The sequence below is a fragment of the Danaus plexippus genome, chromosome 15, assembly GCF_018135715.1.
Source record: "Danaus plexippus chromosome 15, MEX_DaPlex, whole genome shotgun sequence".
In the NCBI taxonomy this organism is placed as follows: domain Eukaryota; kingdom Metazoa; phylum Arthropoda; class Insecta; order Lepidoptera; family Nymphalidae; genus Danaus; species Danaus plexippus.
This window is the reverse complement of record NC_083547.1, coordinates 1,050,242-1,064,040: the sequence shown is the minus strand read 5'-3', so window position 1 is coordinate 1,064,040 and position 13,799 is coordinate 1,050,242. Positions and strand designations below refer to the sequence as shown.

At 31.6% G+C, this 13,799-nt stretch overlaps 2 protein-coding genes and 1 long non-coding RNA gene across 3 annotated transcripts; 2 read left to right on the top strand and 1 right to left on the bottom strand.

Annotated features, from left to right (window-relative positions):
- Positions 1-3,049: 3,049 nt before the first annotated feature.
- Positions 3,050-8,629, top strand: LOC116766300 (cytochrome P450 4g15). The gene is made up of 9 exons (XM_061522713.1): positions 3,050-3,196; positions 4,665-4,888; positions 5,055-5,258; positions 5,582-5,761; positions 6,966-7,159; positions 7,233-7,502; positions 7,573-7,810; positions 7,891-8,076; positions 8,153-8,629. The coding sequence occupies exons 2-9, from the start codon at positions 4,678-4,680 to the stop codon at positions 8,326-8,328; spliced, it is 1,659 nt and encodes a 552-aa protein (XP_061378697.1). The 5' UTR covers positions 3,050-3,196; positions 4,665-4,677; the 3' UTR covers positions 8,329-8,629.
- On the bottom strand, positions 8,397-11,965 carry LOC116766299 (uncharacterized). Its single transcript, XM_032656115.2, has 10 exons — positions 11,814-11,965; positions 11,510-11,721; positions 11,251-11,442; positions 10,729-10,796; positions 10,467-10,641; positions 10,206-10,383; positions 9,890-10,085; positions 9,507-9,639; positions 8,923-9,103; positions 8,397-8,836 (listed from the first exon to the last, which is right to left on the bottom strand). Exons 1-10 carry the CDS (start codon positions 11,963-11,965, stop codon positions 8,728-8,730), a joined length of 1,596 nt encoding a protein of 531 aa, XP_032512006.2. The 3' UTR covers positions 8,397-8,727.
- Positions 9,392-12,761, top strand: LOC133319205 (uncharacterized). The gene is made up of 2 exons (XR_009752884.1): positions 9,392-9,557; positions 11,531-12,761. It is a non-coding gene; the product is annotated as an uncharacterized LOC133319205 (long non-coding RNA).
- Positions 12,762-13,799: the final 1,038 nt, after the last annotated feature.

The following is a 13,799-nucleotide window of genomic DNA, read 5'->3' as shown; positions in this document are numbered from 1 at the left end:
GGAAAGTGATGGCGTCTTTTTTCAGGGATAGTCATAGAGTTATTTTAATCGATTATCTTCAAAAAGGTAAAACCATTACGGGAGAATACTATGCGTCAGTACTTGACTAGCTGAAGGCAGAACTTGCGAAAAAACGGTCACATTTAGGAAAAAGAAGATCTTGTTTCACCAAGACAACGCACCGTCTCACATCTCAGCGGTTGTCATGGCGAAAATCCACGAATTACGGTTTGAACTGCTTGACCATCCTTCTTACTCACCAGATCTAGCCCCAAGTGACTTCTTTTTGTTTCTTCATCTAAAAATTGCGCTCGGACGACAAAGATTTTCGACAAATGAAGAGGCAATCACCTTCGTGAACAATTATTTTGCAGAGAAAAATGCCGAGTACTATTTGGACGGCTTACAAAGATGGGAGAATTGCTGAGAGAAGTGTCTAGAGTTGCAAGGACACTATGTTGAAAAATAAAATAAAAAGTTCAGTATCTTTGTTAGGTCGGAAACTTTTCAGATCACCCACGTATTTCCAGGTGCGTCAAACAATTGTTTTCTCTCTCTCACTTTATTTCTATCACTTCTTTTCGTTCAGAACAAATAAAATATGATATATTTTTAATAATAAGTCTTAGACATTGTTGTATTAATTTATATAATAAACAATTTATAGTCCTAATAAAAACGCTTTACAAATACTAGACACATCATTAAATAGTTTCCTATTATTCCTTTACTTTCTTAATTGACAGCAAAGTATTGGAAATATTGATTTGTATTTATATTACAAATAAGAAATCTGAAATTAACGGTTCTATTAAAAATAATATATTAAAACCGCTTTACTCATCACTCCTTCCTGTTCATATTTACATTTTAAGGAAGTTATGTGATAACTTTATAGTTAATTCGAAGGTCTTGTGTAATCATTGTTAAAATTTAATCGAAATCTTCTAGAATCTTCTATGAATATATCCAGTTATAAACATCTTAACTAGTTTTTGCGGAGCGTACCCACGTCATGATGAGCAAAACGAAATATCGCAAATCTATTAAATATTTTATACCCATAATTATAACTTCAAATGTATGTATTTTATTGGTGTATGAAAAAGTTAAATATAAGCATTTTAGTTGTAAATTTCTTTTGCAACTGTAATACAATATGTTTAAGGAACTACATAAAGGAAATTTCTCATATTGATTTAATTATATGTGGAAAATGAAAATACATGACTTATTAGACCTTTAAGGTCTGTTAAATTCAATATTATGTAGCGATCTCCTAAGTTAAAACTTAATGAACACAGATAATACAAAAAAAATATTGCTTTTTTTATATATAGGTTTTATTAAATATTCAAAAATAATTTAATATGAATAACTTTAGTGGAAATAAATGTACTCATTAATGAGAGTACCAAATAAATAATCGTAGAACGTGTATGAACTTTAATAAAGCTAACTGATTCAAAATATATTAAGATAGATTGAATTTATATTTATATCAATAAAAAAAGATACGTCATAAAAACGTAAATAAGATAATAAGGAGAAAATTTCAACTGTCTTTTGATCCTGAAATAAACCGATGAACGTGCTCTGCAATAAAAAGATTTCCACACTAAGTATAGTAATATACACTATATCATAGTCATAAATCCATTTTTATATTAAAGTGCTATGATGACGAAGAGCAGTAAAACTACTAAAAGCTCACTTTATTATGTGTTAATAAGTCCTATATAAAGATCATTCGTTCATAGCACGTCGGTAATTTGGCAATCGTTTGAACCATGCTTAAATCTCTACTGGACACCATTTAATTATTCAACATATAAGATTTAGATTAGGGATTTTTTTGTAGGTGCAATTGATTGTTTAAAACAAAAAACAATGCTTAACTACTGCTAATACTGACTTCAATATTATTTATTAACGCCCCAAAGTCTAAACTTCACGTACCTGGTATAAATTTTTGAGCGGAAGGCGGTTGATAATATAATCAATTTCTTGCTTTTCTTGACCACGTTTGTATGAAATTTATTACGCTGCTGGGGAATCAGCTCATATGTACTGATAACACTCTTTGCAAAATAAACAATTGAAAATTCGAATTCTCAAAGTGATCGTAGGCTTTATATAGGACACAGTTTACCCTCTGAAACCTCGCGATTGCATTCCTTGAGAGTCAAGTAAATTTCTGGATACTCTGAAGATGCTTTCAGATTTGGCCTCCACCATCCCCTTTATTGACAAGACTCTTCTCCGAAGTCTAAATGCAACATCAAGTGTCACGTTAGTGTCAAATTTTGTAAGAAGGCTTCGCGTATAAGTTTCCTGAACCATAATCTTCCATTTTAAAATTCTCAATACAGAAATGAAATCTAAGATTTTCGCGAGTATTCATTAAAATAAAACCAATATTTTTGGATTTACTACGCGAATTTTATTACTTCAAAAACTACATAATCCCGTCGTTTAGGTTACTTTTCAGCAGCCCGTGGTCACGGTTGCTTGGAAAATATTTGTTTTGTTCTCAAAACAATATTACTATCGAATACACATCATATATTATTTCTTTTATTTGAATATAGCAAGATACTGACATGTTCAATATTCGACCAAATATTATGTAGATTCTCGGCATCCAGCCGATTACAATAAGAGGAATCGAATAGCCCTCATACCGAATAATAATCAAATTTCTTGTAAAAATGTACTAAATTTTGTTTTTCAAAAATCCTATGCTTTCGATTTTAAGACATATATAACACTTGTAAAAGCTTCATCAATTAATGTAGGCTTGTTAAATTATGACCGTAATACTTTTGTTTCTCGAATTTAAAAGAAATTTTGTCTTTCTTAAGTACTTTACTCTCCTTGTTATAAAAAAATATTTTATTTGTCAACAAACTAAACATCTGAAACTGGATTCAGACATCGTATTGAGTCAAATCCAAGCGAAACTTGTTTCAATTTTGAGGCTTATTTATTTTTTGTTATTATAAAAGTCTTAATGTTATTATAAAGGAATAAGACAAACGGACGTGTGTTCTTTACGCCTTGCAAGTGACGTCAGCACCTCGTATATAGTTGGTTGCGCGCTTGTTCCGTAAATAGTTAGTGGTGAGAAGCGGCTAAGCCCAAGTCCTGAGTTAAGTTAAATAGTGTTCGCCAGTCACGGTGTCGAGTTGCACAGGTAGGGGTTACATTTTCTAATGAGGATCTCATTTTGTACAGTGATAAAAACTGATATATTAATGTTTGCATTTTGACTAAAGTGTTTCAAAACAAAGAATTTGTCTTTTGTTCTAAACTCTTGTGTTATAATTTTTTTATTATTAAAAATCGTTTATCATATTTTTGTAGATTACTGTTTCATATATAATTAATATTTTTTTTTTTGTTGAAAATATATATATTTTTAAACATTAATATTTTAACAAAATTAAAAATAATTTAAGAATATAATTATGTATCTGTCATTTACTAATAGCTTTTATGTTATAAATTTCAGACTTCAGTGGTTATCATTTCAGTATCTTAAAATTGAATTTCAATAATGTGTGATATTTAAATAATGAGTAGGTACTCTTAAAAATCACAAGGATCATTCAAGAAGGGTCCAAGCATGAACGTAATAAGTAACAGTAATTAAATAAAACGTGAATTCTGGCTTTTGCCCCTCAATTGAATTTTAGTTAAAAAATAAATAAATTCTAAAATAATTAAGAATGAATAAAAAGATGTCCATTGTTTATTTGACTTGTTGTAAGTACATGTTAATCAACATGAATTATTCAAAAAGTGTACTGATTGATTAATTAAATATTTTTTTCAAATACAATAACATTTTCCTATGTAAAATAAATATGAAAATAGTTAGTGTAAAAAGTGAAAAAAAATAATCATACTAAACGTATTCAAAGTCTACTTACTTCAGCTAATTTTTGCGTTTTTTTTTGTTTTAATATTTTTTATATTATAATATTATAAGCAGGAAAATTTGGTAGACAAAGTTTAAATGCCAAGTTTGATATCAGAACAACAACTCTGTATAATTATTTATTGGCCTTTAATGCCGGAACAACATACATAATTTATTTTTAGTTTTGATCTCTTTTTTTTTATTAGACTATAAAATAACTCGCAATATTTTTACATGATTATGAGACAATTTGTTTAATATTCGCATACCTAGAGAATACTGTGCGTATGTCGACATCGATTTAAGAAAATTATAAAATCAACTCGTATTTGTATCTCACAAAATTTGTCTGTCAATAATTTTGTATAGAATTTTTCTGAGTCCTTTTAAAACTAACACTTTTTCAATTAATGTTTAATATTATATTTATTCAATAAATTTTTATTTTTAATCGGAAATAGAAGGTATCTTCTGACGTAATAATATATCAGTATAATTAAATTTTTTTGCATTAAAAAAAAAACTGAGTTAAGATTATATTGGCATACTAATAGCCTTTGTGTTAATGAGCCAAAAACTTCATTAGACCTTTTATTTAAACGTGGCCAAGAATTATTTTATGAGGTTGAGGATAAAAAAAAAATATTTCACATTTCTTATATCCAAACATTTATGAATGATGTCTACAAAATAATGTAATGAGGAAAAAACAACTTAAAATATTCTACAACATTGTCAGGTAGATAAGCAAGATGAGTTACGCTGCTGCAGAAACAGTGGCGGCAAGCAGCACTTGGGCAGCCACTAACCTGTTCTATGTGCTGCTAGTGCCAGCGCTGCTGCTATGGTACACATACTGGCGCATGTCCAGGAGGCATATGTATGAGCTTGCAGAAAAGATCGCCGGTCCACCAGGCTACCCCCTCATAGGCAATGCTCTGGAATTCACAGGAGGTTCCGATGGTAAGATAAGAAATTATGTTGCACAATAATTATTGCTTTCAGCGTACTTTTATTTTTTTTAAACGTATGATGTTCGTTGAAGGTAAAATAATAATAAAAAACCTTGCTCTATTAAAAAAAAAACATCATATCGAAACCTATTCTTAAGTTACTAGTTTATTCGCAGAAATATTTAAAAATATAATGAAGAGGAGCTTCGAATTTAAAAATGAGACAGCCGTTAGAATTTGGATTGGACCCAGGCTCCTCGTGTTCTTGTATGACCCTCGGGATGTCGAGCTTATTCTTAGCAGCCACGTTCATATCGACAAAGCAGAAGAATACAGGTTCTTCAAGCCCTGGCTTGGAGATGGCCTTCTCATCAGTACCGGTAGATGTTAAAATATTTTGATATATTTTTTTGGCCATAATTATCAACTTCCTAGTGGAAGCCAGTTAAAATTATAATAAGCCAGTTAAAATTATAATATTAAAACAAATATTGTTACGCAATGTTTGTATACGATCTGGTTATTCAGGTCTGAATTTATACCCGATAAATATTAAGATGAATATTAATAAGCAATACTATATAAACAATAAGGATTTTTCCTTTTATCGATCTCAAGGTCATTGAAGAGATACCAAATATTAATTGGAATAGTTTATTTCTCTGGATTTTCTTATTATTTTCATATAAATAATTATATTAAGGTCAAAAATGGCGTTCCCACCGAAAACTGATCGCTCCCACTTTCCACTTGAACGTTCTCAAGAGCTTCATCGACCTCTTCAATGCCAATTCACGAGCCGTGGTCAACAAGCTGAAGAAGGAAAGCGGGGAGTTCGATTGTCATGACTACATGAGTGAATGCACCGTCGAAATTTTGCTCGGTAAGTGAAAACATTTTTTGAAAAAATAAATTATTTTTTTGGTATAATGTCGAAGAAGAAGTAAAGTACAAAAAACTTCCAGAACTCCATATGAAGAATGGAAGCATCTTATAAGTTTTTATTTGATGGAAGATCAGTTCACATCTTAGTTGGAGACAGTAAAATTTTATTTAAATTTCACTTTTGTCATACCCTTTTAAACCACCTGAATGTTTAATTAAATGTGCATAAAGTCATAAGGAACTGGGTCAAAACAATTATTTGAAAAACGTCAGTGGTACGTTTTAAATAGACAAAGATATTGAGAGTATATTAATCAAATTAGTTGTAATAAAAAAATAAGTAAATCTAAGGCTTAGGTTACATACAGAAAGAGCTTCTAGAATAAAAACGATTTGCACATCCAGTCACGTTTTATGTTGTTTTATGTTGCTTGTATTAACACTGACCGCTTTGGCCGGGCAGTCAAACGTACTTGAGTTTACGCTCTAAATGACAAACCTTATGTATAACAAGGCAAAATTGCTATTTACTAGTCCACACGGCTTCCTACTAAAGCACCTTCCAATGTTATCCTTATATCCATATAATCGTAAACGGTTGACCTCGTCAATTCTACGCTGTGAAAATATATTATTAAAATTTAATTATTAAATACAAAAAGTTTCTTCCTAGTATAATTTATTCAAAATATTTTATAAATTAATAATGAAGCATAATAAGTCAACAAGTAATATTAAATTTGATAAAATTTTCTGTGTCTAAAGGAATTATGCGTATTAGTTTTTACAGTTTAGAAACGTAAGCTTTTTGGCAGTGCTCACGGTGAACCTCCTCGATAGGCCTGATAATTTTTCTAAACACATTAGTACCGACTTATTGTATTATTATAAAAAAACATGTCGAAATCGCGCCCTGCTAATGTGTATAGTAATAGAAGCGCGCACGTTTCGGTGATTCAATTTGACATAAGGAAAAGTACTTGTTACGTATTACAAGATCGGCTCGCGACCCCCCACAGTCACACGTATACTAATGGGCAATAATCACCATCAAAGGTTTTGAAACGATGGAGCGTGACAATCACGATTACAAAATTAGTTAAAGGTTAAACTAACCAAAATATATTTGGGAAAATTTACGTTGAATTCATAAAAAAATTATAGTAGCGGATATATTCTATTTTATTATTTATGTAATGCAGAAACTGCTATGGGAGTCAACAAGAACACTCAAGACAGTGGATTTGAATACGCCATGGCTGTCATGAAAATGTGTGACATCCTACATTTAAGACACACCAAAATCTGGTTGAGACCCGACTTACTCTTCAATTTTACTCAGTATGCAAAGGTTCAAAACAAACTTCTCAGCATAATCCACGGGTTGACCACAAAGGTATGAATAGAAAGTTTAGCCTCATTATTATTCATAATTTTGACACCGTACTGTAATAATATTATTTTAAAAGGTTATCAAGCGGAAGAAGGAAGAATTCAAATCCGGAAAGAAGCCATCTATCCTTGAAACAGAAGTCACAACCAAAGACACCAAGACAACGTCTGTTGAGGGATTATCATTCGGCCAATCTGCTGGTCTCAAGGACGACTTGGACGTGGACGAAGATGTCGGACAGAAGAAACGTCTTGCTTTCTTAGATTTGCTACTAGAAAGTGCTCAGGGTGGAATTGTCATCTCTGACACCGAAATCAAGGAACAAGTTGATACTATTATGTTTGAGGTTCGTATGTTTATATTAATTTAAAATATAGTTACTCGGTTTTATCTCATATATAATAAATCTCTAACAGGGTCACGACACTACAGCTGCTGGAAGCAGTTTCTTCTTATCGTTGATGGGTATCCATCAAGACATCCAAGCCAAGGTTGTTGAAGAATTAGATCAAATATTCGGTGACTCAGACCGCCCAGCTACCTTCCAGGACACGTTGGAAATGAAATATTTGGAAAGGTGTCTCATGGAAACACTACGTATGTTCCCACCAGTACCAATTATTGCTCGTCATCTAAATCAGGACATCACTCTACGTAAGTTGGTTATACATATGTAAATATAAATTGTTTATTTATAGAAAATATAATTACTTTGTTTTGATGTACCTTAACAGCCTCCAGTGGCAAAAAAGTACCAGCCGGTACCACCGTCGTCATCGGTACTTACAAACTCCACCGCAGTGAGAGCATTTACCCAAATCCGGATAAATTCGACCCTGACAACTTCCTTCCGGAACGTTCTGCTAATCGCCATTACTACGCGTTTGTACCCTTCTCAGCTGGACCAAGGAGTTGTGTTGGTACGGAGTAATTCTTAAAAGAGACAGTCGCTATTCTTAAAATTATCCCAGATTTAACATAATTTCTATTTTCAAGGTCGTAAATACGCTATGTTGAAGCTAAAGATCATACTCTCGACCATCCTGAGGAATTTCCGCGTAATTTCGGACCTTAAAGAGGAAGACTTCAAACTGCAGGCCGACATTATACTGAAGCGAGCTGAAGGTTTCAAAGTTCGTCTTGAACCGCGCAAGAGGCTAGTGAAAGCCTAATCTTAACAAAACTATAAATAATACAAATTCCTATACGTTTAATCTGTAATTGTGTATATTTTTACAGATTCTATTTCATGTGATATCTGTACTGAATAAATTATTGTTAGCTATTTTCTAAGTATGACGATGATTTGTCAAAAGGGTGTCAGTACTCATCTCATGGGTGTTATTTAGGTAAAAAAATAATAATAATTTGCATATTTTTTAAGGCGTTTATTAAATTATATTTTTGTAAATAGTTAATTACATCGAGAACTAAAATTAGGAAAACCATGACCAATAAAAATTAATAATAAAACCTGCTTTTTTTTTTAACTGTTATATGGTTCTTTAACAGACTATCCAAGAATAATAATATGTCTAAAATACAGACATGTTTCGCTATAATCATATAGATCACATGCTGCTCCGTAAAGCTCTTATGTCTTCAGTGGTAGCTATTCTCTCCAATAACGCCTCGGCTTCAGATTTTTCATCTTTCATCTGGTTCGCAATCAATTTCATCCTAAGAAATGATCAGTTATAAAGCACTTCTGCGAAATATTAAGAGAAATCAATGAATACAAATCTCATCGACCGGTAACATCTCACCGCATCACATCCAGTGGTGTCCTGTTATGTTTCGGACATATGCAAGGTATGTAATCGTGATGCTTCATATGCAACCACCAGCTGGCGTGCGACAGTTTCCATTCTATAGTTTTGTATTTAGCTACAGTGCATGTGTTAGCCTCTCGCAACAAACTGAAATAAGACGCCATAATCTCTTGTCCTGAAAATATTATAAAAAAACTCATAGTCATATTTTTTTATATAGGCAAATGTGCTTCGACAATTTAAGTGATATATTTAGCATATTTATAATAAATACAGATAGTGTTATTTTTAGACACACATAATATTTTTTATGCTCATTACGAATCGGCTTACCAGCCCTTGATTTTAGCTGCAAGTGCTTTTGGGTTACAAAATTATTGTATATAAAGAGTGATTCAAAAACATAAATGATACTTATAATGTATGTATGATATATATGTATATAGAACAAATTAGTTGAAAATAAAATGAAACCAGTTCATGTAGGAATAGTTTCGTTAAACTTTAACAATATAACGGACTGATATGATCAAATATTGGAGATGCTAAATCTTTCAAGGAATGTTTATAAATTTTACCAGCGGATATAGCCATCATAAGTCTGGATTGCTCTGCTTCTGTTATATAAGGTTCGTTGCTATCAGTTTTATAAATAATGTCTAAACTATCACCGGCTTGGATCGTATCTCTCCTTCCTTTGTGTTCCGGAGGCTTTAAAGGAAAAGCTTTTTTGACACATTTTCAAAATAAAATTTAAACGCTTTAGTAATCAGCTTTAATGATTGTATTTCATAGTAATGTAATCCAAATATACCGAATAGAAACTGGATTTTTATAGAACGTATTATCACTTTGTGCTAATCAAGTCATGGTCAGTTTTGAAACACTCACAACTAACTAACTATTCAGCCTAATGTATTGAAATACTTCACTATTTACATCAACACAAAATAAGCCGTACATAATTCCAATTCAAGCCCATAAAACATTGGAATGCTTCACGTAAATGCTGAGTTCCAAGTTCAGGTTTCTCCCTTCGTAAATGAAGTTCTCCTAGAAGATGTAAAGCACGTCCGAGATGTCTTCTCAACCCATTCTCCATTGCCATGGCTCCCATTTCGGTTAATAATTTAGAAGCGAGTTCATGATCGCCCAGCCTTTCATTAATAAATCAAACTCATCCCTTATTCATATTCAATAAATGTATAAACTACTCGAATTAAAACTATTCAATTTAAAACCGCTTCTCTTTGTTTAAGCTCACAAATGAAATCTACCTTTGCATAACAGCCGCGAGGTGCATCCTCGTTTCACAGAGACCATCAATGTCATTCATTTCTTTATAAATGACGAAAGCTCTGTTTATTGTCTTCTGGGCGTTATTTAAATTGTTCATCATTAATTGACTGATACCAATTTCTACTATAGCTTCTGCTGTTTTTAATGTATCATCGGCTTCAATTTTAGAACATGAAACAAAATGGTTATAAAAAATTTGCTATGGATGATAAGGAATCGGTTACACGTTATACATTTACCATCTTTAGCTCTTCGTTCAGCAAGCCTAGAAAGCCTTTCTGATTTCGCTGTATCCGTGTCACGACACGAACGGGCTTTGCTGAGCAAAACGCGATGTAGTTGTAGAGCAGACGCCGAAAACAATGTCTCCTTCGATACAGTTTCATCGTCGTCACCCTCGTACAGGAGCCAATCCTTCATTACGTGTTTATATTCAATAAAAATGAGATAGCACTTCATATACTACGAATAATTAATTAATTTTATTTAAAATAATCTTACTTTTCCAATAGAACTATCTCTCACTTCTGTGAGGATTAGAAATGGTTCTTCGGGATCTGCTTCTGGAACTTGGTTTCAATTACAATAAGCTTTTAAATAAACAAAAGTGTGTTATATATAAAGTGAATTTAAATGAATACTAGCGAAGGGCTTAGATCGGGATATGGATTGTAAAGTAAGTCTTTTTACTTTATTTATTATTTCTGAAAAATATTTCAAAATATACACGAAAACCATTATAAAACAACCTAGCAAATTCTATGTGATGATATATTAGAATTTATCGATAGACATTAAAGAAAATAATTATCGTGTAAACTATTTCACATTATACTTGACTTTGCGATTACTGTACGGTAGTAGTGATCACAGGCAGACGAGATGAAAGCTAATTCAATGAAATAAATTCCATTGAATGTGTTAAAAATAATGTATTCAACCAAAAATGTAAACCCTTTCATAGTTTACAATTAAAAAACCGTCGTCAAAATTCGCAATTATGTATTATTTGATTAAACTTACATTTATCTAACAAAAATATAGCGTAGTGGTATTTGCAGCAGCCTTTTTGACGACCACCATCCAACAGGAACTGACTTGATACCGCCATCGACGCAAGAAAAAATTTCTCTGCCAGCCACAGTATACCTTTTCCCAATTCAGCGTAATGCAACGCCAAACCCAATAGCTCTAAAGCTTCTTTCTTCGTGTTTTCTAATTGAACGATTTTTTTATCACTAGTTTGTTATGTATTTGGTTATACAAAAGATACAAATATTACGTTTATCTCTGTGTTTTTCAGCTCGTATGAGACCAGCGCTGATGTCTTCTAAGTAATCCTCCCTGTTCCTAAGATCTACGACGATACCAATGTCATCTTCAGCTAAGAGCTGGATGTTGTCATATATAAGGTCCTGCAAGTAATCTGATGATTCACAAAAACCAGATTCTCTCAGTTCCAATATGAGACATTCGTGAAGAGGAAATTTTCGCCTAAAACGATAAATATTTTGTTGCCCTTGAGCGACATTGAAGCGGATCAGGTATCCGAGGTCAAGGTAATTTATAAATATGTTTTAATTCACCTCCTTATTCCTTTCGCATCTAATGCGTTTAAACCAAATAAGGCTCTGTTTCTTAGATTTTCTAGACTGTTTTTTGTCATACAAGCCATTAGCTTCGGCAGTTGCCGCTTTTTGGGGAGGACCCCAGCTTCCATATTTTGCATCATCGACATTTTTATTTAGTTCAATCTTTTGATCGATTTTATTTACCCGTAACAATATTCCCACTGTAGCAAATTTCAAACAGAAGTTTATTAACTTGACAGTGTGTTACTAATTATTAATTTATTTCTCATTTGACATAAATGTCATGACGAAAAAAAATAGGAAGCAAAAAAAAAATGGCCAGTTTTAAGCAAATGTAAAATAATTCATAATAATAGCAATTAAATCATTAATATTTTGCTTTCAACATTGAAATGATTATAATGTCTAGACTCTAGAATAATCTGAACATGGTTGTACTTCCTAGTATTAAACAGAATCAAACCCGTTCTAGAGCTTAAGGTCTTCGCAACGATTTATTGCTTGACCACAGATTATATTTAAGTGGAGCGATTCAGTAATAATTTAATCGTAATATTTCCATTCGCATGAATAAAATAGTAAATACTTTACTTGCGTATGTAAAAAAGTACGATTTATTTTATGCTACAGAATAAAAGCGGCTCCCTTTTGATAAAAATACATTTTTATACATGTAGTATACACATATTGCATATTTTATCTGTCTTAAATTCAAACAATCCTGCCTGTGACTTCTTTAATACTTTTATGTGGATTTCTAGTGTCTCCTCCAATCTACACGACACTGGCAGAATATACTGTGCACGAGTTGCACGGATGAAGGCCATATTAAAAAAAAAAATGTGCATATCTGTCAAAAATATTCCTATAACATAAACTAAGGAACTAGACAAATATATACCAAGAGTAATTGTACATACATTAATAAACACCTTTACAGAATTTGATTTAATTTTATTTAAAATCCGAATATCTCAAGGTTATATAAATTATTATTTATAATCATATTATAATATTGTATCTGATACCGAACTTTATGAGTTTTAAACAGGTTTTTATAAAAATAAAATTACTTTAGACATAACCTTTTTTTAACTATAGTAATTTTTTTTTAGTAATCTAAAAGCTATTTTGGTTGATATTATAGTTGGTTATAATTTATGTGATTTTAATCAAAATTCCACAGACTTATAGCCAACGTATTTAAAAAGCGACTTCATTGTCTGTACTATTTTCACAGTAATCGGTTAATAATAATTTAAATAAAAATACTTTATTCTCAAGATTTTCATCATTACTTATCAAATGTCAAATGACAATTTGGAATCGATTACCCAATGAATCGATGCGAACCTGAATCGATTAGTTTCAATAAATCTTAATTAATATTAAACATAATCAAATAATGTCACACAAAGACCTTTTATCTAAGAGAGTTGCAAATAAAATGCAAAGACTGATATTTCTATGTTTTTTTGTCAAATCAGTTATGTTCTGACCATTTTATTGTAAAGTATCCTTCCTAAAGATAATAAGTTGTATACATTTAATATATAGATACGTGTAAATATATATGATAGTACATATATATTACAATGAACATCTCATATATATATATATATATATATATATATATATTATAAAATAAAGTACCCCTCGCCACGTCTGTCTGTTCGCAATAAACAAAAAAACTTTTGCACCAATTGTCAAGCGGTTGTCACCACTCGACAGCATGATTCTCGAGAAAGGTTTTAATATATAAAATGTTAAGGTTTTGCATTGTCTTGTGTGTACATTAACGATATTTGTTGAAGATGTCGAGAAAAATGAGCCGTCTGTCAGCTTTTAACGAAAACGCTGCCGAAACCCTTTGAGATATAACAAAACAATGTATGGTGGAGTTGTGTATTTTATATAGGTCTACGGAAAAGTCCGCGATAGCATATGTCTATCTCTTAAGGATAACATACTTATATCCAT